This window comes from Felis catus, chromosome X (genome assembly GCF_018350175.1).
Source record: "Felis catus isolate Fca126 chromosome X, F.catus_Fca126_mat1.0, whole genome shotgun sequence".
NCBI classification, from domain to species: domain Eukaryota; kingdom Metazoa; phylum Chordata; class Mammalia; order Carnivora; family Felidae; genus Felis; species Felis catus.
Window position 1 is genome coordinate 96,812,244 of NC_058386.1, and position 27,936 is coordinate 96,840,179.

The window sequence follows — 27,936 nt, forward strand, 5'->3', positions numbered from 1 at the left end:
AGCCCGATGCGGGGCTCGATCCCACGACCCCGGGCTCACGACGTGAGCAGACATCAAGAGTCGGCGGCTCAACTGACTGAGCCACCCGGGCCCCCCTGTGGTAGGCATCTTAATGGACACATTATCTCAACCCTTTCTTGTAATCCTCACGGTTACCCTGACGATCTAGGTCCTATCATTTTGTCCCCATTTCACAGATGAGCAAATGTGATCTGACCCCAAAGCTTGTGCTCGTAAGCACTGGGGACCACCTCAATACTTCCTCTTAATAGTAACAGCCATCCCTTGTTAAGTGTTCATGATATGCTACAAAGCTACTCTTCTAGGTGCTTCTTATACGGTAGCATATAACAGTCTGTGAAGTGGTTCTATTTTAATCTATATTTTATTGGGAAACTAAGGCTCAGAGAGGGTAAGTAACTTGCTATAGGCCACACAGCTAATCAGTTGGTCTTTATGTAGTCAAAGGTTGGTCCTGATGTATTAAACCTTGAGAATATTTGGGATTAACACCATGGGCATGGTCATCACTTAATAAATTATTGTCGAACTGAGTTAATCTTTTTTACAAACTTTTGAACTGAAGAGCGTGTACATGCTATGGAATTTGTCCTCCTAAGTCAGAACTGTAGCCTATTGGGAATTAACTCTGTTTACACATTTGAGCCGAACGTTCTTTCCCCTGGCAGATGTTCACCAGCTGCTTCCTCTCCCAGAATGTCATCAGCTTTTTGTACGCTCACTGATTTTGAGCTCCTCTGGTTAGACCCTTCCCCCCGCCCCCCCCCCCCCCCCCCGCCCTGTTTTTTGCGAGCCTTTTTGAGGAATTATTTCGCCTGGTGTTCTAGTTAAGAGGGGGAAGTAGGCTGGGACATGAGCTGGTGCCATCACATGGGGGCTGTGGTCAGAAGTAACTCATGACAGAATCACAAAGCAAAGAATGACTCTTGTTTAACCACCCCCCTTCTCCACAAACTCTCTGCTTGGTCCTCTGTGCCCTTGTCTTCCTTCTCCCACAGGGGTATCTGAGCAGCCCATAAACTATGCAAGGGAATTTACATTTGAACAAGAGCCCAGAACCTTCCCTTTGCGCCGTGATTTGCTGATGTTTGGAATACATATATATCTGGGAGATGGTCGTGAGGAGGGAGACACGAACCTGCAACCCGATCCATCAAGTGGTAGTTGACGCTTGTGATTCCCCAGCAGGTCTCTGATTCCCAAGTGGCCTCTTCTCTGCCCTGGAAGAAGTAGCGATAGGACAACTCTCCATCACTCAGCTGGCCTTCCAGCTCATCACAAATGCTGCAGGGAACCATTTAGTGAATAACATGCACGGTCAAAAATCATAGCTCTGTGTTCTGGCTTTTGTCTCATGTCTAAGCGTCTCTTTGATAAAAGGTGACTGTTTCTTTCAGCTTTGTTGAGGTATGATGGACAAGGAAAAAGTATATATATTTGGGTTGTACAGTGTGATTACTTTCAAGGTGTACAACATGATAACTTCATATGTGTATATCTTGTGAAATGATTACCACAATCAAGTTAATTAACACATCCATCACTTCACACAGTTACCTTTTTTTTAATGTTTATTTATTTACCTTGAGAGAGAAAGCATGCATGTGTGCCTGCGTGAACGAGGCGGGGGGGGGGGGGGGGGGGGGACTTGAGAGAGAGAGAGAGAGAGAGAGAGAGAGAGAGAGAGAGAGAGAGAGAATCCTAAGCAGGCCCTGTGCTCAGCGTGGATCCTGATGTGGTGCTCGATCTCATGACCATGAGATCATGTCCTGAGCCAAAATCAAGAGTCGGATGCTTAACCAACGGAGCCACCCAGGTGCCCCCACAGTTACCTTTTTTTAAGTAGTGAGAACGCTTAAGATCTACTCTCTTAGCAAATTTCAATTATACAATACGGCATTATTAATGACAATCACCACTCTGTACATTAGATCCCCAGAACTTATAACTAAAAGCTTGTACCCTTTCACCAACGTCACCCCATTCCCCCCTTGTCCCTCAGCCCCTTCTGCCACCATTCCACTTTTAACCTCTACGAACTCAACTTTAAAAACAATTTTTTTAACTTTTTAATGTTTATTTATTTTGAGAGAGAGACAGAGAGTGAGCAGGGGAAAGGCAGAGAGAGAGGGAGACACAGAATCCGAAGCAGGCTCCAGGCTCCGAGCTATCAGCACAGAGCCCGACGTGGGGCTTGAATCCACGAACTGTGAGATCACGACCTGAGCCGAAGTCAGATGCTTAACCCACTGAGCCACCCAGGTGCCCCTGAACTCAACTTTTTTAGATTCCGCATATATGTGAGGTCATACGGTATTTGTCTTTCAGTGCGCCCTGAGTTTCATCCATGTTGTCACAAATGGCAGGATTTTTCCTTCTTTCTCACGGCTGGATGATATTCCATCATATATACATACCACATCTTCTTTATTCATCTATGGGTGGACACTTTGCATATCTTGGCTATGGTAAATAATGCTGCAGTGAACATAGGGGTGCATGTACCCCTTTGAATTAGTGTTTTTGTTCCTTTTGGGTAGTGTGATTATTGGATCATAGGGCAATTCTATTTTTAATGTTTTGAGAAACCTCCATACCGTTTTCCACAGTGGCTGCAACAGTTTGCATTCCCACCAGCAATGCACAAGCGTTCCCCTTTCTCCACATCCTCACCAACACTTGTTATTTCTTGTCTTTGATGTTGGCCATTCTAATAGGTATAAGATGATGCCTAATTATGGTTTGGATTTTCATTTCCCTGATGATTAATGATGTTGAACATCTTTTCATATAACCTGTTGGCCAGAAGTAGACTACTTATACTAAGCAACAGATTTTCACTATTGATTTTCACTCCACTTTTGAAATATTTGCATTTTAGGAACTGATCTTTCTGTCTACATCAGACAGCAAGTGATTTAAATTGTGTGGAAGAGAATTTTGCATTATACTTTGTTTTCTCTGACTCAGTCGTTTTTGATATCATACTCTCAACAAGGGAGACTGTTTTTTTTTTTAAACTTTTAATTGATGTAGAGTATCCTATAGAAAAATCACACAAGTGGTTATGCATAGCTCAATGAGTTTTCACAAGTGATTTTTGCAAATGATTTTTCATTTATGTAACCAGCACCCCAGAAGCCCCATCATGACCCCTTTTAGTCACTCTCCCAAAGCATGACTGTTACCCTGACATCTGATCCCATAGATTAGTTTTGTTGCCTCTTTTTATTTTTATTTATTTGTTTTTAAAGTTTATTTATTTATTTTGAGAGAGAACAAGGGAGCAGGGGAGGGGCAGAGAGAGAGGGAGAAAGAATCCCAAGCAGGCTCCATGCTGTTGGCGCAGAGCCCGATGCGGGGCTCGATCTCATGAACTGTGAGATCGTGACCTGAGCCAAAACCAAGGGTTGGGTGCCTGACTGAGCCACCCGGGTGCCTCTGTTGCCTCTTTGAAGCCTTGTATGAACGAATTCTCCAGCATTTGCTTTTTGTGCGCGTCTGCCTTCTTTCACCCAGCGTTCCGTTTAGGAAGAGCCACAGATATCGTTGCCTGTAGTTGTCAGTGTTTCGTTCTCACTGCATTGGTTCTATCATGTCGGTATTATCACATTTGATTTATCCATTCTCCCTTTGGGGCCTATTTGGATAGTTTCTGGTTAGGAGTTTTATGAATAGAGTTTTTATGAACATTTGCATATTTGTCTCTTGGTGCGCATGTGCGTACGTTTCTGTTGAGCCTGTATGGGTCAGAGGGTTATATGTGATGGTCTCTAAGTGATGATCAGACTTTTCCCAAATGGTTGTGCCCATTTACACCATGAAGAGCAAAAGCTGAGGACGCTAGATGCTTCCCATCCTCATCAGCACTCAGTGTTGTCTGATAGGCGTGCGTGTGTCATTATCTTGTGGATTTAATTTGCATTTCCCTGATGATTAATGAAGTTGAGCGCTTTTGCACGTGTTCGTTGGCAACTTGGAATACCCTCTTGTGAAATGCCTGCTCAAATCTTTTGCCAGTTTTTCTGTGGGGTTGTCTGCCTCTTCCTCGTTAGTTGGTGGGCTATATGTATATGTGCATGGGTGTGTTACATATAAATATAAGTATATATTATAAATAGGTATGTATGTAAGTTCTTTGTCAGCGATTGCAGGCATCTTCTCTCACTCTATGCGTCACTTTTCAAATTTCCTGAATAGGATATCTTTGGATGAACAGAAGAAGTTTGGAATTTTGATACAGATGACTTTATAACAATTTTTCCTTTAGGGTTACTATTGTGTGGTTTTATTTAAGAAATCTTTTCCTGCTTCAAGGTCATGAAGATGTTCTACGTTTTCTTCTAAAATCTCGCCGTATTTATGTATTTGTTTGTTCAGTTTATTTTAACTTTCACATTTAGATGTGTGGTCCATTTGGAATTGACTTTGTAAATACTGTGAGGTAGGGGTCAAGAGGTTTTTTTTTTCCTGTATGTGTATATAATTGATCCAGCGCATCTTATTAAACAAAACAAAACTAGCCTTTCACGGCACCTGGTCCCCTTCAGATGGGATGAAAGGAAACCTTGTTAGAAATGGTGAAATGATGCGATGGAGTCTTTTAATTCTTTTTGAATGTATTTGTTTTTTATATCTTCCAGGTTGAAGAAGCCAAGTGTCAGAATTCAGAATTTGAGGGAAACCTGGAGGTCAGTAAATTCAACTTTCTCTCTTTGGGTTTAAGCTCACAGAGTGACTGGGGGTGGGGCGGGGTGACTGTGGCCTCAACGGTAACTGCTCTGAGCAAAAGAAACTCCTTTGTTTTGCGGGTTATTGCCAAGTTTCGTTTGAGGAGCTAAAGTCAGATCATGGGGGCCGCCATCCAAGTCTTGATCACGTACAGAATTTGGCAGAGAATTCTATTTCCGCGGGATTCAGAAGCAGAAAAAGAGAACCGCCCAGTGACATGCCTCGTGTGTGTTTCTCTCCCCTCTCAGGGTACAATTTGCTTCATGGTCCCCGGCATCCTCCCCGACACTCTGAACACAGTGAGAATCCGGGTGAGGACGAATAAGCTGTGCTACGAGGACGACAGGCTGTGGAGCAACTGGAGCCAGGCGATGAGCATAGGTGAGGGGACGGGACCTCGGGTGCCACGGAAACCAGCGAGGGGCCGAAGCGGAAGATCGACTGGGGGAGGGGGCGGCACCGCATTCCCGACATCCTCCAGGGGAAGCTGCAATCGCACTGCATTTGCTGTTCAGTTACAGCCAGATCACCCAGGTTTACCTCACACCGCGCAGCTCTTTGAAAACCCACAACCCAAAAGGCGTCACTCTCTCTCTCCTGTCCTATCTCTATGTTTTTAGCAACCTGAACAACATACCAGGAGGCGGGCATGATGAAATCCATAGCTCATGCTTTGCTAGAGGACCATCCTGTGAGCTAGTGACAGAATCAAGAGTAGAACAGTGACCTTGATGGCGTTTGATAGAGATCAAACCGTGTCCGGGTTTGAAGACAACAGTTTCGTGTATCAACGGAGTGCCTGAGCAAACTGGGTGTCAGGCCCAAGAACAGGATTGGAAAGAGCTGTGCTGTTTTTTTAAAAAAAAAATTTTAATTTTTATTCATATTGGGAGAGAGAGAGACAGAGCGTGAGTAGGGGGAGGGGCAGAGAGAGAGGGAGACACAGAACCCGAAGCAGGCTCCGGGCTCCGAGCTCCGAGCTGTCAGCACGGGGCCTGACGCGGGGTTCGAACCCACCAACCGTGAGATCATGACCTGAGCCGAAGTCGGACGCTTAACCGACTGAGCCACCCAGGCGCCCCTAGAAAGAGCTACGCTTCATGGATGTGTGTGTATGTGTTGTGGGGTGGAGTATAGGAGTGACTCAGCATTGGATCCTTAAATACCCCCAGTGTGTAGCCACAGGCCTCAGTGATAGTGTAGCACCCAGAACAAGGGGATACTACAGGGTGGGACACAGTGTCCTGGCCACATCAGAAGCGTGCAGTGTTCTATTCTGGGCGCCACGTTGTAGGAGCTTCATTGGCAAACTGGAACCTATCCTTGAGAGGGTCATCGGGATGTTGAAGAATCACAAAACTTAGGGACAAGTGGTTGGATGAAGCAAGCCTGGGGGTGAAGAGTCCTGATTGCTGAATTTTAAGTAGAAGAGGAGATAGGTTATTTTCTTTTGTGGCTCCTTGGGGCAAAATAGGACCATCGGAAGAACTTTCTAATAGCTCTCTGACAGTCAGAGAGACCGGTTATTGAGGTAATCGGTTCCCTACTAATTGAGGGACTGAGCAAGCTAGGTGCCAGGCATGGTTGTATTCCTTATCTATTGTTGCATAACAAAGAATCTCAAAATTTGGTGGCTTAGAAAACACATTTAGCATCTCACAGTTCCTGTGGGTCAGGAATCTGGGCACAGCGTGGCTCGGTGCCTCTGTGCCAGGTTCTCTCATGAGGTTACAGTCAAGCTGTTGGGTGGGACTGCAGTCTCATCTGAAGGCTTGATTGGGGCTGGGAAACCCACTTCCAAGCTCACTTATGTGGTCGTCGGAAAGCCTCTGTTCCTTGCTGGCTGTTGGTTGGGGGCTGTGGCAGGTTGAATTGTATCCCTCAAAAAGATACGTTCGGCTCCCAACTCCTATACCTGTGAATGTGACTTTATTTGGAAATAGTTTTTGCAGATGTGATCAGGTTAAGATGAGGTCACACCATTAAAGTAGACCCTGCATCTGATGGCTAGTATCATTATAAGAGAGGATACACAGAAACACGAAGAGACCTCCTAGGGAAGAAGGCCCTGTGAGGATAGGGGCAGACGATGGAGTGATGCAGGTATAGCCAAGGAACCCCAAGGGTTCCCGGGAGCCACCAGAAGCTAGGAGGAGGCAAGGAGGGATTCGCCTCCAGAGCCTTCAGAGGGAGCACGTCCCTGCGGATACCTTGCTTTTGGATGTCTAGCCTTCGGAACTGTGAGAGAACACATGTCTATTGTTTTAAGCCAACCGATATGTGGCGATTCACTCCAGCAGCCCTAGGGAGCTACTGCAGAGGCCTCCCTCAGTTTCTTGCCCTTTGGGCCTTTCATGCAGGGAGGCATTTCATGCCTCATGAAACGGCGACTGGCTTGCTCAAGCAACTGACTCAAGTAAGAGTGTGTGAGAGGACACCCGGTGTGGAAACCACAGTCTTTTGTAACCTAATGTTGGCAATGACATGAACGCTGCCGTTCAATTCTTTACAGACAAGTCAGTCAGTCCGGCCCACCCTCAAGGGGAGGAGGTTACGTAAGGGCGTGAGTATCAGGAGGCAGGGATCACTTGGGGCCATCTTAGAGGCTAACACAGGGATGCTAGGCCCTGACGATGCTTCCTAGGTGGTCATGCCCTCATGGAAAAGATGAGCACGTAAGCAGACATGACATTCTGCATGTGAAGCGTAGCAAGTCAACTTCTCAAGTGATCGAGAAGCTTTGGAACTTGGACGGTGCCGGATTTGAGGCCTGACTTACTAAACCCTTCTGAACGAGCCACTAACCCTCTCTGAGCCTTATCCTTGTCATCTGTATAAACGGGAGACACCATCGTCTCTCTCCATAGCATACATAGAAACACATCGAGGCACTCCGGGTGGTATCACATATGTAGTAGATGCTCAGTTAAAAATAGTAGTGGTGGTAGTTAGGAGTGCCTTAGGTGTTCTAGTAGTGGTTAAGTGACCAACAAGAAGAGAGAGTCACTGTTAATGACATGATCTTTCTAACAGGTGTAATAGCATTGGGAATAGTGTCTGGAACTAGTTAAGATACCCTGGCTTCAGACAACCCTCAAGGTGTCTTTTCATCTGTGGCATGTTGGACACTAGAGCAGGACTTTGTTTTTCGCTGCTAAGGGAACGGAAGATGAGATCATTGAAGCGTTTTGGAGGCGCCCGGGTGGCTCAGCCGGTTAAACGTCCGACTTCAGCTCCGGTCATGATCTCATGGTCCGTGAGTTCGAGCCCCGCATCCGGCTCTGTGCTGACAGCTCGGAGCCTGGAGCCTGCTTCGGATTCTGTGTCTCCCTCTCTCTCTGTCCCTCCCCTGCTCACAGTCTGTCTCTCTCTCTCTCTCTCTCTCTCTCTCTCTCTCTCTGTCTCTCTGTCTCTCTGTCTCTCTCTCTGAGAAATAAATAAGCATTAAAAAACCTTAAAAATAGAATTGAAGAGTTGGAAAACAGGTTGGGGTAGAGTGCAGAGATAGCTGCGATCTCGCTAGTTTGATCCAACCGTTGCTTGTTGTTTCCCCCCCGCCCCCAAAAGGGTTTGATTTCTCATGTCTTTTTGTTTGCTTTCCGTTTGCCAGGTGAGAACACCGACCCCACGTTCTATATAACCATGCTGCTCGCCACCCCGGTCATCGTTGCGGGTGCCATCATAGTCCTCCTGCTTTATCTCAAAAGGTGAGGCGGCCGCCCCAGTCGGCTTGGCTTCCGTTGGCCCTGCCTCTCCAGTTACTACTGTTCGTGAGAGCGTTTGGCGTTCGCCCCACGTATTAGGAGCACTTTGGCTATCGACGGCTTTTGGTAGTATGGCGCGGCCCAGAGGGATTACCGTGCCCATTTTCTGGGGAGGAAGGTGTCGCGTTAATTTCCCGCGGCCCCGCTCCGGCACCGTTCCTTCGCGTGTGTTTGGGATCATCGACAGGCCCCGTGTTCACCCTGCTCTTTCAGATGCCTAATACGGCCAAAGGCGGTAGCGCTTGGAATGAAGTCTTAGCGTGATGCATTCAATGACCCGTCCAGTATTAATGCAGGGCAAGCTGCTCCTTTAAAGCTGCGGGAAAGAGAACTTCACCAAGTTGTCTGTCTCTGGTCGGTAGAGAGACGGCACTCGGTGCGCGCAAGGGGCGAGCGCCAGATGAGGCTGGAGAGGTTGGCGGAGCCAGATCATGTGGGCCGTGGCGGGGGAATTGAGATTTCGTCCCAAGCATGAGGGGGAATCGTTGCAGAGTGTTAAGCGGGGACAGGAACCCGCCCTGATTTTACTGTCATGAAAGGTCACCGACATTGCCGAATGAAGAACTGGCTCGGGCAGGAACGGAAGCGGGTGGGCTGGTCAGAAGGTGCTGCCGCGTTTTGGGGGTAAAGACGTAGGAAGCCTGGCCTAGGAGGTTAGTGATGGCGGTAGTAAGACGCGGTCAGAGGTGGGACGCATTCAGAAGGTAGAGCTGAGAGCGCTTGCTGATGGCCGCTTGCCCGTGAGGCCCGAGGGAAACTGAGGGTTCACGGAGAGCTCAGGTTTGGGTGAACGCTGGAGCCTTCGGCTGAGAGGGAGAAGATTGTGCGGAGCGCTGGCCCTGGGGCAAAGGGGAGGACTCAGTTTGGAATGTCAGTTCCAGATGACTGTTAAACACCCAAGTAGGGATGTTACAGGGGTAGTCGTGCGATGAATCTGGAGTTTCAGGGAGAGGTCTGGGCCGGAGATGGAATCTGGGGAGCCCTCGGCGTGTAACTGGACCCGAAGCCCTAAGACTGGAAGAGAGCGCTCGTACAGTGAGAGGGCCAGAGGGTGAGAGACAGAGCCCTGGGCCACGCCGATGTTCAGAGCCTGGGAGATGAGGTGGGGCCACCAAAGGGTAGTCTGAGGCGTAAAGATGGGGAGAGGAGAAAAGAAGAAAGTAAAATTAAAGAGGAATGAACCCTGTTCCCGGAAGATTTTTTTTTTTGAAATTATAAGCAATGAACCCCCATCTGGCCTATGATGAGTAAAGCACCGTTATTATTCAATTATAGGGGACGGCTCACACGCGCGCGCACACACCCACGCACGCAGTCATAACCGTGTGAGGTGATGGATGTGTTAATTTGCTTGATCATGGCTATCGTTTCATAACGTACAACATCATGTTCACCTCACGTGTATACAATTCTTTTCCCTTGAATAGATCTCATTTAAGCTGGAAAAAACATTTGTGGTTTCTTTCAAATTTATCTTGGGAGAGGGGGGGGGGGCGAGCGAGCAGGCAAGCAGCCTCCGTGCTGACGCGGGGCTCAGTCTCATGAACCACGAGATCATGACCTGAGTCAAAATCAAGAGTCAGACGCCTCACCCAGTTAGCCACCCAGATGCCCCAAGCTGGAAAACAGTTTTAAAAACGACGAGAGTGGGGCGCCTGGGTGGCCCAGTCGGTTGGGTGACCAACTTCGGCTCAGGTCACGATCTCGCAGTTCGTGGGTTCGAGCCCCGTGTCGGGCTCTGTGCTGACCGCTCAGAGCCTGCAGCCTGTTTCGGATTCTATGTCTCCCTCTCTCTCTGCCCCTCCCCCGTTCATGCTCTGTCTCTCTCTGTCTCAAAAATAAATAAACGTTAACGTTGAAAAAAAAATTTTAAAAAAATAAATAAATAAATAAATAAACGTTGAAAAAAAAAATAAAGTGCCTTTATTTAAATGGGACGTTCCTGTGGACTGGAAGATTTGATTAAAAAATGTCTCTGTTTTCTTAAAGGCTCAAGATCATTATATTCCCTCCAATTCCTGATCCTGGCAAGATTTTTAAAGAAATGTTTGGAGACCAGAATGATGACAGCCTGGTAAGCACTGATTCCATGAAGTTCGAAACTGGGTTTTGTTCGGAGGCTGTGGGATTTGTAAAAAACAAAAACAAACCCAGAAAATTTGCCGTTTTGACCCTTTTTAAGTATACATCTCAATGGCATTGAGTACATTCACAGTGTCGTGCAACCATTATCGCTATCTCCAGAACTCTTTCATCAGCCCAGATAGAAACCGTGCCCGTTAAACACGGACTTCCCGTTCCCCCCAGCAGCTGGCCACCTCTTTTCTACTTTCTGTCTCTATGAGTTTGCCTATTCTGGGTACCTCGTGTAAGTGGAATCCTACAATATTTGTCCTTTTGTGTCTGGCTTCTTTCACTTAGCATAATGTGGTTCATCCATGTTGTAACATGTGTCAGTACTTTATTTCAAAATTGGTTATTTTGGGGCACTTGGGTAGCTCAGTCAGTTGTGTCCGACTCTTAATTTCAGCTCGGGTCATGATTTCCCGGTCATGAGATCAAGCCCTGCATCGGGCTCTGCGCTGGGTGTGGATTAAGATTCTCAAGATTCTCTCTCTCCTTCTCCCTCTGCCTCTCCCCCGCTTGCACACGCTCTCTTGCTGTCTCTCTCTCTAAAAGAAAATGCAAAATTGATTATTTTAAACTACATTTTACCTAAAAGATTAAGGAAGAGGTGATTTAAAATGTTGCATCTCACAGTGCACAGCTGGTTCAGTCTGTGGGGCATGCACTTCTTGATCTCAGGGTCATGAGTTTGAACCCCACATTGGGCATAGAGCCCACTTAAAATAAAAAATAAGGGGCGCCTGGGCGGCTCAGTCGGTTGAGCGTCCGACTTCGGCTCAGGTCGTGATCTCACGGTTTGTGAGTTTGAGCCTCGCGTCGGGCTCTGTGCTGACCGCTCGAAGCGTGGAGCCGGCTTCGGATTCTGTGTCTCCCCCTCTCTCCGCCCCTCCCCTGCTCATGCTCTGTCTCTCAATAACAGACAGTAAAAAATTTTAAAAAATAAGTTAAAAAATTTTGTATCTCAGACTACGCAGACCATTTGAGAAGTCCTCGGGATACTTTGCCCAGCTCATATCACTGGGCTTTGTTCTCTCCGGGGTAGGGGGTCTGTTTAATCCAAACCCTCAGTGAGAGGAGCCTTCCAGATGAAAGCAGTCCAAAGGGCAGGGTTTCTGCTTCTTGGTGATTTGGGGAAATAGAAAGATAGGGTAAACATGGACATAGATTATGTTCATGCTGGTGCCTGGAAAGCTGGCCTCCAAAGACAAACTCACCCCAACTGTTACAGTTCGTTTGCTGCAGACTCTCATGCTGGAATTTGTGGCTAGAAAAGCGAAGACCCCAGGGGAGCCGAAGAGTTTCAGGTTTCTCCGCTAAGTACATTCACCCAAAGAAAATAATAAGGACACTAAATGGGATAAATATCAGCATTATTACATATATCTTAAATTAGTAATATCAGGCCCAGGGCAGTTAATTTAGTGAAATAGTACAGCATAGTACATGATAGCCTGGGCTCTGGAGTCACATTGTCTGGATTCAAATCTCATTTACCATCTGTCTGACCTTAGGTAGCTTCCCTAACCTCTCTGTGCCTCAGTTTTCTCATTTGTAACATGAAGGTAATGATAGCGCCCGCCTCTTGGTGTCGTTCTGTGGTTTAGATTAATTTAATACATACAGACTGCTTAGCATGCCCGGTACAATTACTGGTGCTTAGTGAGCGTTAGCGATTAGTATTACTGTGGATGCTTTCCCATTCTGCTGCATCCCCAGACGGTTTCTTTTTTAAGTAAGCTCTACCCCCAACAAGGGGCTTAAACCCATGACCCTGAGAGCAGGAGTCACACGCCGAACCAACTGAGTCAGCCAGGCGCCCCTCCCCAAACAATTCTCTTAATAGCAAGTGATTCACAATAGCAGCGATGATGTACAGCTAAGGAAGGAAGGCAGGGAGGCTGATTCGCTTTCAGAGGAGGATTCTTCTGGATCAGTCTTTCATCAAGGCATGGTCATACTGCCAGACCCTGAGGGTGGGGCACCGTGAGGCAGAAGTCAAGTGTAACTCAGGTGAATACGGCAACCACTGGTTCTTCGTCTTTAGTTGAGTCGCAACCAACTGAAACCCTTGTAAGAATAGGGACCCCCGGACCCCGCCTCCAGAAAGTCTGATTCAGGAGGTCTGGGATGGGTCCCGGGAATCCGCGTAGTGAACGGGAGCTCACAGATGATTCCTGTTCTGGCAAGATAGTTTGTGGAGACACTTTGAAGAACACTGTTCTGGGGCACCTGGGTGGCTCAGTTGGTTGAGCGTCCACCTCTTTTTGTTTTTTTAAATGTTTATTTATTGGAGAGAGGGAGGGAGACACAGAATCTGAAGCAGGCTCCAGGCTCCGAGCTGTCAGCACGGAGCCCGATGCGGGGCTCGAACCCATGAACTGCAAGATCATGACCTGAGCCAGTCAGTCAACCAACTGACTGAGCCACCCAGGCGCCCCTAGCGTCCAACTCTTGATTTCGGCTCAGGTCATGATCCCGGGGTCATGGGATCGAGCCCTGTGTCGGGCTGGGCACTGAGTGTGGAGCCCGCTCGGGATTCTGTCTCTCTCCCTCTGCCCCTCTCCCCCACTCGCATGCCTGCTCTCTCTCTCTCTCTCTCTCTCTCTATCTCTCAAATAAAAAGAAAGAAAGAAAAATGCTGGCATGGCTATTTTCCTTAGGAAGGAGGTTGGGGTCTGTGCAGGTACATGAGCGCCTCTAAGCAGTCATGGAAAGGCTACTACGTTATACAGTGTATTTATTCGGTGCTTTGCTTCTGTTCCCTTCTTGCATGCTCGTAACCGTCCTTTGGTGTAGGTGCCGTAGTGCCATTTTCTTGTTTTAGTACAGATGAGGAAACGAAGCCTCAGCGAGGCTAAGTCACTTGACTGCAGTCACACAGCTAGTAGGTAGTAAGGTGGGATTTGACCCAGAACTGTCTGATCCTGGAGTTGTCTCTCTCTCTCTCTCTCTCTCTCTCTCTCTCTCTCTCTCTCTCTCTTTCCACTCTGCTGCATTGCCTCTTGTAAGATAGAGTGTTTGTCCCCAGGAACCTCACTACCTTCTGAGAGTTCCGTTTGATAGAGAGGGTTGGGGTAGGGGAGTTCCGAGAAAAAGGTTTGGAGTCGCATTCCGGCTGGCCTTATATGGGGAGGTAAAAGGAGTACCATTCTGACATCGATCTGAAGGGAATGGATTAGAGGGGTAGTCATGGGAGCCACCTGGGAACCCAGTCCTGAACTTGCCACATACACGCTTTGTTTGGCCAGCGTGGCATATTTAAAATCTTTCCATTTGGCATGGCGCACACTCTTCCAGTTCATCTCTGGCCCTCTCGTTCCCGGTTCCCACCGTGGTTTCACATGTTGAGGTAACTCACGTGCCAGACCCCTGAAACATCTTTGAGTTTGCTACCCCTCTCAGCAGAATGAAGACGAGCCCAAGTGCCACGGAACGAATGCCCAATATCTGTGAACACGTGTTTGGACTCACGAACGCATACAGGACATACAGCCCGAGCATCAATAAGATAAATTTCCAGCCCAGTAAATTTGTAAAGAGCGATAGTGGCCCATGTCAGCAAGTGGGACGGTGGGGGTGGGGGCCTGGCACTTCTCACACCCTTTGTGGAGGGCAACTTGGGAACACGTAACAAGAATCTGTGATCTTACAATCATATCTTTAGGATGAGGAGATAATCCAACAATGGCACCGGGATGGTCAGTGCAGCGTCTGTCTCTAACACGAAGACTTTAGAAGCCAGTGAGACACCCACAATGGAGAATTAGTGAAAAACCAGGTTGGGTTTTCAAAGCATTTGATGTCACAGCGAACTGCTCCTGGTACAAGAGTAAGAAACATCATAACTGCAGAGTACATTACAATCCTAACTTTTATAAAACCACACGACTGTACGCATAGAACAGTGAGTGGAAAGAAAGGAGTCAAAATGATCATCTGGGCAGAAGGACCGCGTGGATAATTGATGTTATTCTCTACCTTTCTGAAATTTCCAGATTGCCTATCATGAGCACATATTACTTTTGTAATAAAAGAAGCCCTGTACAAGTTATTAAGGGAAAAGAGAATATTTTGGCCATCTGAGTTTGAGAGATAATAGGGACTTGAACTTAGGTGGTAGCAGGGGAGATTGACGCAAGAGACATTATTAAAGGCGACTCATTACAACTTGGGGACTCTGGGCGATGAAAGGTACAGAGTAAAAATAATCTCAAGGTTTCAAGCCTGAGTGATAGAGTGAACGGCAGTAACATCGACAGCAAAATCAGATCAATTATCTGTCTCAGAGATGGGAAAATTGCTTTTTTTCAATTTGCTGTCTAGAGGATAATATGTTATCCCGATGAGTCAGAGAATTCTATAATTTAGCGAGGCGGATACGCTGACAAGATGGACCGCTAAAAGCATAAGATGTTTTTGTTTGTGGTGGTTGCAGACCATTAAATGAAATCAGGGTTTAAAACTAAAAGTGTAATACAAATGCCAGACAGGGGAAAGGGGAATGGAACAAATTTTCATGTTTTCTTTTTAAGCAAATGAGTAATCTTTTCTCTGCACGGCACCAAGCCTTATCAATTGAACTGTATATGCAGCAGAAAGATGAGCCTTTTACTTCTAGAATTATCGAATTATAGAATGAACATGGCCCTAGGGGTCATCCAGTGAGGTGGATGTTTTACATGTTGAATTATTTATCTTTTTTTTTTAATGTTTATTTATTTTTGAGAGAGAGAGACACCCACACAGAGTGTGAGAAGGGGAGGGCCAGAGAGAGGGAGACACAGAATCCGAAACAGGCTCCAGGCTCTGAACTGTCAGCACGGAGCCCACGCGGGGCTCAAACTCACAAACCTCGAGATCGTGACCTGAGCCGACGTCGGACGCTCAACCGACTGAGCCATCTGAGCGCCCCGAATTATTTACCTTTAATTGTCAATTTTTAAAACTCTTAGATGCTAGTCCTACCCCTTCATTTTAGAGATGGGGGCAGTGGGGGCCTGAGAGACCTTTCTCCAGGACTGTCATACAGAGAGGCCATTGCAGAACCTGAACCTGAAGCCATCGTAGCCCAAAGTTGGTGTCTCCTGAGCCTGAAAAATAAGCCATGCCCTTTCTAAACGCTCGTCTTCCACGCCACACCACCTGTAGTGGTTCTTTTCAGAAACTTATGTAGGTGTGGCCGCAAATAAATGAAATCCTCCGTATAGTTTTCCTTAAGGTTTCCACTGTTTTGACAGTGTTTTGCTTGTCTCCATGGTAACGCTGTGGCCAACAGCGTTTCTTCCTGTTGCTCCGCCGCTTGCCTTTTTCTTTGTGACTAATTGGGCTGCAGGCCATGTCTGGGGGCAGGGGGCTGTGCGGAGGGAATTGCTTCTCCTCCTGCATCTGCCTTTCTTTTTCACCCGTAAAAAATGATCTATTCTTCCCCCGCTTCTTGGAAACCAATTATGTTTTCAGTGCCGTGCCAGTTTGACATTCCTGATTGGAAAGCGGCTTGATAACTTGGAGTTGACTTCCAAATACTGCTGAGTTGTTGGTTTTTGTGGGTTTTTTTTTTCTACTTCAGTGTGTATCTTTAAAAACAAGGAATGCAAAAAAAAAAAAAAAAAAGAAGAAGAAGAAGAAGAAGAAAAGAAAAACCAGGAACGTAACCAAAATAGCATGGCTACACTTTCAGAGTGATTCGTTCTTTACTATCGTATAACAGTCCATTGTAAAAATTTTCCACTTGTTGGGAGGCTGAGATTGAGCGCTGTGTTTAAGGTGCTGACGGGGTGTCCCCTCTAGCCATTTACACTGATTTCCAGCCCCGTGCCGCCTGAAGATAGTCCTCGTGGTGCTAAGTTAGCACCCTGTCAGCTCTTTAGCGGATGCTTTTTTGTGCCGCTCGGTCTCATCGATCAAATCAGTGATTTCAGCAGGCGTTGTGAAATGATGATTTTCCTATCATCGAAACTACATTTATAAGCTGGCCCTTAGTACTCTAAGGCTCTTTGGTTGTTCTGAAATTCTGTTTCTGCTAGGAAGGCAGATACGCCTTTCATTCTTTCCCTTTCATTTTCATTGTGAAGCGGGGTTTGGGTCCATCGCTACCTCAAATGGTACCAAATTAGTTCCCTTCACACCACATTCAACTGGTTCTTTTTTTTCTTTTAATGTTTATTTATTTTGAGACAGAGAGAGAAGGAGAATCCCAGTTAGGCTCCACACTCATTGCAGAGCCCGACAAAGGGCTCGATCTCATGACCGAGAGATCATGACCGGAGCTGAAGTCAAGAGTAGGACGCTTAACCAACTGAGCCACTCAGTCGCCCGCCGCCCGCCGCTTTTAAGTAATCTCTGCCCCCAACGTGGGACTCGAACTCACAACCCTGAGATCAAGAGCTGCACGCTCTACTGACTGAGCCAGCCAGGTGCCCCTCAACTGGGTCTGTTTTAAGCTGCAGCGATTTTTGAGGCATGGCGATCCACAATTCATATTGTTCCACTTTCTTTGTGAACGTTGATCTGCAGAAGACTGGGGCATGTAATCTGTTGACTTGTATTCCTACCAAAGGCCAGTGTTTTGCATGGTGCTTAGGTGGCCTTGAGGCCCACTTCACTTCTATGGAAAATTCACTGTGGGAAATAACCAAATCTTGAAAGTCTTCTTAAATTGGGATTTAGCATTCCACTGTGCCACGAAATTGATTTCTTTAAAATTTAAAAGCCTGTATAGCGTGCTGCCTTTTCTAGAATTGGATGACTAACAACCAAAAGCCAGTCATGTTAGCTTCCCAAACACTGATTTGTTTTCCATCCACGATGTTTTTCATATTTGGCCATTATTCTGTTGTTGATTACCTTGTTTTAAAAATTGGCAGTGTGAGCTGAATTATGGACTGGTAATTTTGTGGGTTCAGTTTTTTTTCTACGAGTAATTTTGAAATGAGACTGGCATATAATTTACGAAACTGAACAACAGGTCAGAGCATTTGTTCCCTTTTCTTACATAGACATATTCATAGAAGCAGTCCTCAGGAAAAGGCCATGATGCTGATAATGGGTGGGAATGAGAATAGTCCAAGTTTTAGGAACAAAAAAAGGCAATCGACAAAATGAATGTCTTCTTGGAAGCTATCTCTTCTGCGCTGTTCACTTTGTTAAAATAAATTGGTTTTCTTCCTGTCCACCACAGCTAACCCATTGGGTCTAATGACTAGAAACCAATGAAGGTGTGATGTTCAGCACGCATTTTTTAAAAATGAAAATATTTTTCCTTTTAAAAGCAATATGTATTCATTACAGAGACATGAGAAATACAGAAGACCAAAAGAGAAAAGGGTAAAAATCACTCTTCATCCTGTGACCCAGACAGAACCCTCTTGAATGTTGTGGGAACAACATAGAGAAATGGAACTTTTATTGGTCAGTGGGGTAATAATGACGACAATAATAATGGCTTGTACTTACTGAACTTCTGCTTTGTAGCAGACACTCTTCTAAGCACTTCCCTTGTTAATTTGATCCCCTCTTGCAGTTGGTATTCTCTCCAGTACACGGATGAGGACGGTGAGGTACTATGGCAGGGTGGCCGGCGGGGTGGGGGGGGGGGGGAGAGGAGGGGGGGCGGGTGGTGGTAATGTGTGGCTCGCTCCAGATCACATTGCGAGGACACAGCAGAGCTAGGATCCAAACTTAACGAGCAGGCGTCAGAGGTGGGACCCGAACCCAGGCATCCTGATTCTCCAGTCTAGACTCTTAGCCAACCATATGATATGTTTTAACGACATGCTCATATTTAATTTTATTTGAATTTAACAGATGAGAAAGTAGCAGGTGCAACTGAAGGAATTTCTGAGCATTTGACAAATTATAAAATAAGTTTCAGTGATCACTAAAAAGGGCAGTTTTTCCCTATGTCCTCCCCTCTGTCTCTGTTTCGAAAGCTGTCCAGTGTCTGCATTGTCAGCGCATGTAACTTACATACTACGGTGTGTCCCCTATAGCCTACATTTGGTCTTCGTTCCGTGGGGGTATTTCTGCTCACTACTGGTCTTTATGTTCATGTCTCCCCAGTCACTTTGGTGGTTGGAAGCTCTAAAAGTTTTCTCAGGGAGGATTCAGGGGACCAACATTTCCTGAATCATTTGCACATTGATGGACTTTGCTGCGTTAATAATTGAAAATCAGTTTAGCTAGGTACAAAATCCATGGCTCACATGTTCTTGCCTCGGGTATCTTAAATATGGCATCCACTTTCTTCTGGCATAAAATGTCGAAGTCGGCTGACAATATAATTTTCTCTCTGCGTTAAAACACTTGGTCTTGGGGCACCTGGCTGGCTCAGTCAGTCGGTGGAGCGTGCAACTCTCGATCTCGGGGTTGTGAGTTCAGGCCCCACGTTGGCTGTCGAGCTTACTTAAAAACAAACAAACACTTGGTCTTTTCTGTCTGGTTGTCAAAAGTTTTTTTTTTTTCAATGTCCAATAATTTTGCCAGAACGTGCCTTGGTGGTGGTGTTGGTCAGCCTGGCCTGATTCTCTGAGGGATATGGTGTGCCCCTTTCAGTATGTAGTTTCAGATGTTTTTTTAATTTCAGTCAACATGTCTCCACTTCTGGATTTCAGTTATTGTGTTCCCTTTTCTTTGCCCATCTTCTGTATTTGTTACATCCTCTTGAATAATCTTTACCTGCCTTCGTGTTTTTTAAATGTCTACACCCGACACGGGGCTCGAATTTACAACCCCGAAATCAAGAGTCACATGCTCTTCTGACTCAGCTAGCCAGGGGCCTCTCACTTTTTTAAAAAAAAATTTCTTGAGTTTATTTGTTTATCTCGGGAGGGAGAGAGAGAGAGAGAGAGAGCACAAGCAGGCGAGGTGCAGAGAGAAGGAGAGACAGAATCCCAAGCAGGCTCTGCACCATCAGTGCAGGGCCCGATTTGGGGCTCGAACTCCCGAACCTTGAGATCATGACCTGAGCTGAGATCAAGAATTGGACGCTTAACCGACTGAGCCACCCGGGTGCCCCCTCATTTTTTTTTAGTTAAAAAAAACCCCTGCTTTTCATCTTCTGTTTCTCTTGAGGTATTATCTGTTGTGTTCATTTACCCCTGTGTTCCTTTTAGCTTAATCTTCATTTCTGAAATGATTTTCTTTTCCTTCTCATTCTTTCCTGAATCTTAACAGGTCATTTCTGAGTTGTTCTTATTCTAAATGTTTATGTTCTTTCACATCATATACATTATTTTCATATCATATAACTTTTTCTTAATATATGTGAGCTAGCTTTAAAATATTGGACTATAATTTCATGTAATTTGAGGGGACATTCTTGCACGTTTTAATTCTGCCAGGGTTTTTTTATTCTGTTGCTGATTTTTACATGAAATTCATTTCCCTGATGTTTTAGAAGGAGGCTTGATTTAGGATAGTTTTCTTTTGTCCCAGTTTCATGGCTATGGAGTTCCATCTTCTAGCACTTTTCACAATTGTTCAAAATATAGTGAATTTCTTACCGAAATCTCCCCCACCTTGTCTTGCCTCCTCTACTTTTTTTTTTTTTTTTTGAAATTTATTTTTGAGAGAGAAAGAGAGAGAGAGAGAGAGAGTACAAGTGGGGAAGGCCAGAGAGAGACAGAGAGAGACACAGAATCCATAGAAGGGTCCAGGCTCTGAGCTGTCAGCACAGAGCCTGTCGTGGGGCTCAAACCCATGAACTGCGAGATCATGACCTGAGCTCAACCGACTGAGCCACCCAGGCGCCCCCTGCCTCCTCTACTTCTAGCTGGACTTTCTGTTTGATCTCTCTTGTCTCTGTCCTGGCCAGTGTGGAGTCTGTGTGCACTGGTGGCTCCTCAGAGTGGCCCTTTGCCCGGGAAGGGAGCTTGGGGTGATTTCAAGAGTTCAGTAGGCCCGGGCAGCTCCCAGGCTATACCATGGACTCCTCGTACCCAGTCACTATTCGAAAGAGCAGACCCGTGCCGGCCTCACTTGCTGTTCATAAATTGGCTTGCTGATGTCCGGGTTATTTTAGAGTCCTCGTATCTGTCAAATGTCCTGCTGGTTCCCCTCCCCATCCTCCCCCATGACGGATTCCACTGTGCTCTTGTCGCTGGCTCTGATCTGTTCTGTCCATTCATATCTCAGGGTCCATGGGGGGCATCATTTTGTTCCGGTTTTGTTGTAGATTGTGTCTGTGGGTCTGAGTTTTGCTCTCTACTTACCCTACTTCTGTTTCCTGCTGTGTTCTTTATGGTGGCGTCTGCGGAGATTCAGAAGCTATGCCGCCGACCACTGCATTTCTCCCAGAATTCCTCTGTAAACTACAGACCACGGGCCAAATCCCGTCTGCTGCTTGTTTGTCTACAGCCTGCAAGCTAAGAGTGGTTGTTATACTTTTAAGGAGTTGAAAAGATCTGAAGAAGAATACTACATCTTAGCACATGAAAACTATTTGAAATTCAAATGTCAGTGTCCCTGAACGTTTTGTTGGAACCCAGCCAGACCTGTTCATTTACATGTTATCTATGGCTGTTGTCGTGCTGTAACAGCAGAGTGAGTTATTGGGACAGAGACTCAAAGCTGAAAATATTTATCATCTGGCCATTGACAGAAAAAGTTTGCCAACCTTGGCCTATAATATACTTTTTAATGGCTAAATAGTATTCCATCGTGTGACTATATCATAACGTATCTAACCAAGTCCCTATTACTGGGCATTTAGATGACGTCTAAACGTCATTATCATAGGGATCATTTCCAAGCTATATTAGCATATACGTTTTATTATTTTGAGGGGATAAATTGTTGTAAGTAAGATTGCCGGATCAAAGGAGATTCCACTTTTTAAACTCTGTGATTAATATCGACACATTATCATCCAGAAAGGATATACAGGGTAAATATCTATTACGGTTACTGTTTCAATAAATTATGGTGCATTCAGGCAATGACATATTATGCACAGGGCAAAGAAAATGAGGTAGATGTGTTTTACTGATATATAAAAATATGTAATATATGTTGTCAAATGAAACACCCTGGTTTCAGATGTAGAGTCTGATTCCTTCGTGTTAAGGAAAGGGGAGTGCTAGAACACACACTCTGAAATCGTTCACAAGAAGCGTAGATGACAAGTGGGTTGTACCAACTTATATACCCTGTCTCAGTGTCTCCGTGGTGTCTCAGTGGTGGTTTTGCCACGCCTTTGCTAGCGTGAGTGTATCTAATTTAAAAAAAAAAATCTTGCCAACTGACAAATGAGAAAAGGGCATCTTGTTTTAAGATTTTTTTCTTTTTTTGAGAGAGCGGGTGAGAGCAGGGGAGAGGAGCAGAGACGGAGAGAGAATCTTTTTTTTTTTTTTTTTTAATTTTTTTTTTAATGTTTATTTATTTTTGAGACAGAGAGAAACGGAGCATGAACGGGGGAGGGGCAGAGAGAGAGGGAGACACAGAATCGGAAGCAGGCTCCAGGCTCCGGGCCATCAGCCCAGAGCCCGACGCGGGGCTCGAACTCACGGACCGTGAGATCGTGACCTGAGCTGAAGTCGGACGCTCAACCGACTGAGCCACCCAGGCGCCCCGATGGAGAGAGAATCTTAAGCAGGCTCCACGCTCGAAGCACGAAGCCCCATGCGGGGCTCGATGCCAGGACCCCGGGATCATGACCTGAGCTGAAATCCAGAGTCTGACGCTCAACTGACTCAGGCTCCCCAAAGGGCATCTTGTTTTAATTTTATGTATCAACTTTCATATTTTTTGGTATGTCCATCGGCTTGAAGTAATTCTGTTGTGAAATTCTTGTTCACTGTCCATTTTTTCCCTTCCATATTCATCTTTTGGAAACCTTGTAGTTTGTGAAGCTCTTTGGGTCTATCAGCTATTAATCCTTTGCTTGTCATCTGATTGCCTTTGTATGGAATTTAGGGTGATTAACGATGTACGGAAGGTTTTTTCTTTTTTGTGCATGCAGATCTTTATTTTCTATGTGTAGGAAGCCTCTTTGTATCTCAGACTTATGTAGTTGTTGCCCAGTGTATTTTTCTAGAACTTACTTGATTTTGTTTTTTACATTTAGGTCTTTAATCCACAGGGAATTTACGCACGTGGGCCGTCAAGTGGGGCTTAACTTTATTTTTCAAACGCTTAGCCAGTTGTCTTAGTGCCATTTATTGAATAAGCCATTATTTCAAGGTCATGGAATTTTTTCAGATTGTTTTTTTTTTTTTAGTTGAAGTCTCTGCATTTCATGTTTTCAGAACTCCCGGTTTGTTGATTCGATTCACGCCAAATAAAATTTACTCTTTGAGCCTACGGTTAGAGGAGTTTTAGCAAGTGTATGCACTTTTGTAGCCACTGCTCCAGTCAAGATACAGAACATCTTCATTGTCCTCTGCAAAGTTCCCTCATGCCCCTTAGTAGTCAACCCCCTCGCTCCTGACCCTCTACCCTTGCAACCACTGATCTGCTTTCTGTCCCTAAATTTTTACCTTTTCCAGAATGTCCTCCAAATGGAATCATCAAATACATACATTTTCGAGTCTGGCTTGTTTCACTAGGCATAATGCATCTGAGAGACATCCACGTGGTTGCACGTAGCAGTAATTTATTTCCTTTTGTTGCCGAACGACATTCCATTATAGCGCTGTACCACGGTTGACTTAGCCACTCACTTGTTCAAGGGCGTTGGGCTCGTTTCCAGTTTGGGGCTTTTATGAACAAAGGCTACTGTAAACATTCATGTAGAGGTCTGCGTGTAGATCGATGTTCCCATTTCTCTTGGGTGGATACCTGGGAGTGGGATTTCTGGGTCATGCGGTAAGTGTATGCTTCGTTTTCTGAGACGCCATCAGACTGTCTTCCATAGTGGCTGTACTCTTTGACATTGCCACCAACAATAGATGAGGGATCTAGTTACTCCGTGTCTGTGGCAGCACTTGGAATTGTCAGTATTTTTTATTTTAGCCCTTCTACTAGGGGTGTGAGGGTTAAATAATTTAGAAGAAGTTGGAAATTTTAAGCATCGTTTCTCAACTCTTCCCTCCATATGCTTTCTGTGAAGAGCTAGATAGTCAATATGTTTGACTTACCGAGCCCTTCGGTCTTCGTCACGGCAACTCACCTCCGCCGCAGTAGCATGAAAGCGGCCACGGACGGTACAGAAGCCAATAGGCGTGGCTGCGTTCCAATAAAACTTTATTTACAAAAACAGCCTGCTGGATTCTGCTCTTACGCCATAGTTTGCATAGACACCAGGTTTCGTCTAGTGACTTTATTTTCCAGATGAGGGGACTGAGCTCAGGTTCCACCCTTTCCCTTGAGTTATAAGTAAAGAAGGCAAAGGCCAGGATCTTGGCTTTTACCATAAGAGACACACTTAACATTGAGCTCAAGATGAGCTCACCTTACGCATAATTCCTGGTTCTAGCAAATGCTGTCACATGAAACTGTTAATATAGGGTCTTTACAAAGTTGTAACTGCGGTAAGACTTTTTTGGGGACATTTTATATACCACCATTGGCCTAGATGCTGGTTGACATTTGGAGCCTATTCTATCTCTGGAACAGAGGTCACATTTGGGTAGTAAGAAAATAAAGGAAGTGACAGTGAAAGTAAGAAAAAGCACTGCCACCCTATTATTCTTCTTCAAAAGACTCGGTTTCCAGTTTTGAAGATGCCCAAATGTATCTCCTGAGATAGCTCTTTTTTTTTTTTCCCTCTGAGATAGCTCTTAAACGCTGCGTCACGATCCCACGCTCTCCCCCCACCTCGCATGTTAATTCCTGATTGTTTCGTTTCATTGTTCAAATAGACGAAGATTCTTAGGTCAAAAAAAAAAAAAAAAATCAAAACCGTAACAGGAAGGCATACACTCATGGTTCCATGCACGCAAACCTAAAATTAAGCCCTGGCTGGGAGTCCTCAGGGAGAGAACATTGTTTAGGAGAGTCATCGTGTGTGTGTTTTCTTCCCTTCCAGCACTGGAAGAAGTACGACATCTATGAGAAGCAAACCAAAGAAGAAACTGACTCTGTTGTGCTGATAGAAAACCTGAAGAGAGCCTCTCAGTGATGGGGCTAATTTATTTTACCCTTGGACGTGACGATTCATCCCACTCTCCATTTGTTATCTGGGAACGTGTTAAAAGGAAAGCGAAACTACTGGGCCATTTAAAAACAGGCAGCTCGTAAGAGCCACGGTCTTCATGTCAAGTCGTGCACTGAGAAACTAAACACAAGGGGCTCTTTGGCGAAGAGAGCGGAGTCATTGTCGTTGAATTAGAAAAGCAGACCTCCCTCGCGAAGGCTTCAAAGTAGGGGGCAAAGCAAACAGCGGTGATGGCGGTAGAGTTCATCTTATCCAGAGTTGTGACGACTTCTGAGGGTTCTGTGCCTGCTTTGTACGCTTTGTGTCCAACCACACCGATGCATTTTATGTGGGGGCGGGGGGAGGAAACTCATTCTGGATGCAGGCGCTAATGCCAGACTTGAGTCACGGCGAGCATCTAACCAAACGAACTTGATGGAATCTATCACAAACGAAATTGATGAAACCTATTATCCGTTGTTCGGGATCTCACGGCGTGTTCGTGGCTCTGTAAACCCTTAGCAGTCCGGACTCGTCAGCCCCCTGAGCAGCAGCTTGCCCCGCTTTGGAAGGCCCGGGCGTCAGTGTTGGCCACGAGCGTGGCCACTACAGCAAGAGCCTTTCAGAGCCGTGGCAGGCTTTTAAGGGCAGTGGAGGTCGAATGCCTTATTGGGCGTTGGGATCTGCCCCATGCCATCTCTCATGGTGTCTTGTTTCTTCTTCACCTCTGCTACTCCAGTCAAATACTCCGCCTGTGTCCAGATTGTGCTAGGCCCCCGGGTGGGAGGCACCACTCAAAGGGTTGACGGTCCAGTTGAGACGCCTCTCTTCTGACCCCTCTCTCTCCACCAGTCATTTTCCAGAGCTTTCGGCTCCCTGGTTCCCGTACCCGTTTCCCCTGCCCCATCGCCCCCCCCCCCCCCGTTCCCACCGTTGTGTCCTTCTGTCCCCTTTCGCTAGAAATTAGAATATAAAGCTGCTCAGCACACCTAGAAGAGCAGGGAGGACTCTGCACCTCAGGTAAAGTGTGAGGCGACTAAGAAGCAATGACTGATTCTTGCATGTTTTGTATGTAACTTCTTGCATGAGTCTGCGTTCGTTTGAAGGTTTTCAGCGCTTACTATTTCTCTATGCATTTTTCTAAGCAGAAAGGAGGTATTCTCCTCACTTAGAACTTCGCTGTTCGTAGGGGCGCCTGGGTGGCTGGGTCGGTCGAGCGTCCGCCTTCGGCTCAGGTCGTGATCTCACAGCTGGTGAGTTCGAGCCTCGCGTCGGGCTCTGCGCTGACGGCTCGACCCTGGAGCCTGCTTCGCGTTCTGTGTCTCCCTCTCTCTCTGCCCCTAACCCACTCGCATTCTGTCTCTGTCTCTCTCAAAACTAAATAAACATTAAAAAAAGAAAGAAAGAAAAAAAAAAGAACTTCGCCGTTCGCTTCAGAAGAGGAGAGTCCCGTCTTCCCCTTCCCCCGTGCTGCCCCAAGTGGTTACGAGTAGGTTTTGCATCTTATATCGGTAGTTTCTGAGGCTCTAACATTTGTATCCATTTTTGTTTGGGTTTTTTTTGGCCTACCAAGTGAGGGCTCCACCGGCGCCCAGGCCTACAACACATGGACAGAGACGTTCCCCTCTGCTCCTCCTCCTTCCTCCAGGTTTAACGAAGCGTGGAAGTGAGGGGTCCCCCTCGCCCTCCCCCCCCCCCGCCCCCCAGTGTTTCTCACCTCAGGCACACGGACTCAGATTCCTGGTAGGAACTTGAAAGCCCGACGACCACCAGTTCTGCAGACATCCACCTGTTGGATGCGGCCCAGGCGTCGTGACCGGTGCCGCTCCGGTGGGAGATGCCCGCTCGCCGCAGGTTTGGGCGAGAGTGGCAGCCTGCCGGCCCTGGGGTGGAGGAGGGATGTGCCCGGCCTTTCTGAGGAAATCCCTCGCCAAGGGTAGATGTCAACGGGTTTCCTCCCTGGGCTGCTTTTTTTTTTTTTTTTTTTGGAGGTCACATTGGGGTGGGCGTAGTAGATGTCCCCACTTCGTTCTCAGGTTCTCTGGCAAGGACACTTGGTTTCCCCGTGTAGGAGCGAGATTATTTCCTCGTCAAGTCTTTTGCAGTTTCTAGAAAGCAACACACCCACTAAAGGCCTCCCCGAAAGCCATTTTTTCCCCTGGTTTTCTATGTAGATAGCAGCCAGGGGGATGCCTTGGTATTACGAGTCACCGAGGGGCTGCCGGTGTTGACGGTCACAGCCTGGAAGCGGGGAAGCTGTATCCGGTGCCATTCTCCTCTTTTAGCCGTAAGATAGTCGAGGGAAAAGGGGGCAGCGAGTTCCGGGACTAGCTAGGGCCGTTCTATAATTCAGGAAAAGCGACCCCCAGGTCTGGGAGCGTGTGGGAAACTTTAATACGTCAGTGGGATTTCCATCACCCGTAGGAAACTGGTAGGTTCGTTTGCTGTTTTATGCCTCAACTCTATGGATTGTTTTTCTCCACAGACCTAAGTAAACCCACTGTAAGGATGGTCATTCTTATTCTTTCATTAAGTTGTTCCTTTATCTGGGCACTGAAGGGATACGTGAAACAACGTGAAGAATATTTTTTGGTAATGCCTTCAAACTCGGGGTCATCTTGTTTAACTTCTTAATAGGAAAGCTTGAGTGAAATAAATATTGTCTTTTTGTATGTCACCCACGTGTTTTCCTGTGGTCTCATTTTGGGGTAACGTGTCGTAAGGAGCGCGTGGTGGAAAAATCCGAGTTAAAAGAATAGATGTTGGGGGCGCCTGGGTGGCTCAGTCGGTTAAGCGTCCGACTTCGGCTCAGGTCATGATCTCACGGTCCGTGAGTTCGAGCCCCGCGTCGGGCTCTGTGCTGACAGCTCAGAGCCTGGAGCCTGTTTCGGATTCTGTGTCTCCCTCTTTCTCTGACCCTCCCCCATTCATGCTCTGTCTCTCCCTGTCTCAAAAATAAATAAAATGTTAAAAAAAAAAAAAAAGAATAGATGTTGTGGGAAAAAAAAAACGAAGACAGTGATTTTTGTCTTACAGCCATTTCTCGCAAGCTTCCCTGCTGTTCTCGGGATGCCTGTGTTTTCCTTCTTTAATGTTTATTTATTTTTGAGAGCGAGGCAGAGCGTGAGGCAGGGGAGGGGCAGAGAGAGAGAGGGAGACACAGAATCCGAAACAGGCTCCGGGCTCTGAGCTGTCAGCACAGAGCCCGTCACGGGGCTCGAA

The 27,936-nt window shown here is 46.3% G+C and overlaps 1 protein-coding gene across 1 annotated transcript in view; it reads left to right on the top strand.

Annotated features, from left to right (window-relative positions):
- IL13RA1 (interleukin 13 receptor subunit alpha 1) overlaps positions 1-27,391 on the top strand; it is a 59,601-nt gene extending 32,210 nt beyond the window's left edge. Inside the window, exons 7-11 of the mRNA XM_023248883.2 lie at positions 4,665-4,712; positions 5,001-5,133; positions 8,363-8,459; positions 10,506-10,590; positions 24,607-27,391. Of these exons, the coding sequence (XP_023104651.1) occupies positions 4,665-4,712; positions 5,001-5,133; positions 8,363-8,459; positions 10,506-10,590; positions 24,607-24,699 (456 nt within the window). The 3' untranslated portion in view covers positions 24,700-27,391. The remainder of the gene's footprint in view (positions 1-4,664; positions 4,713-5,000; positions 5,134-8,362; positions 8,460-10,505; positions 10,591-24,606) is intronic.
- Positions 27,392-27,936: the final 545 nt, after the last annotated feature.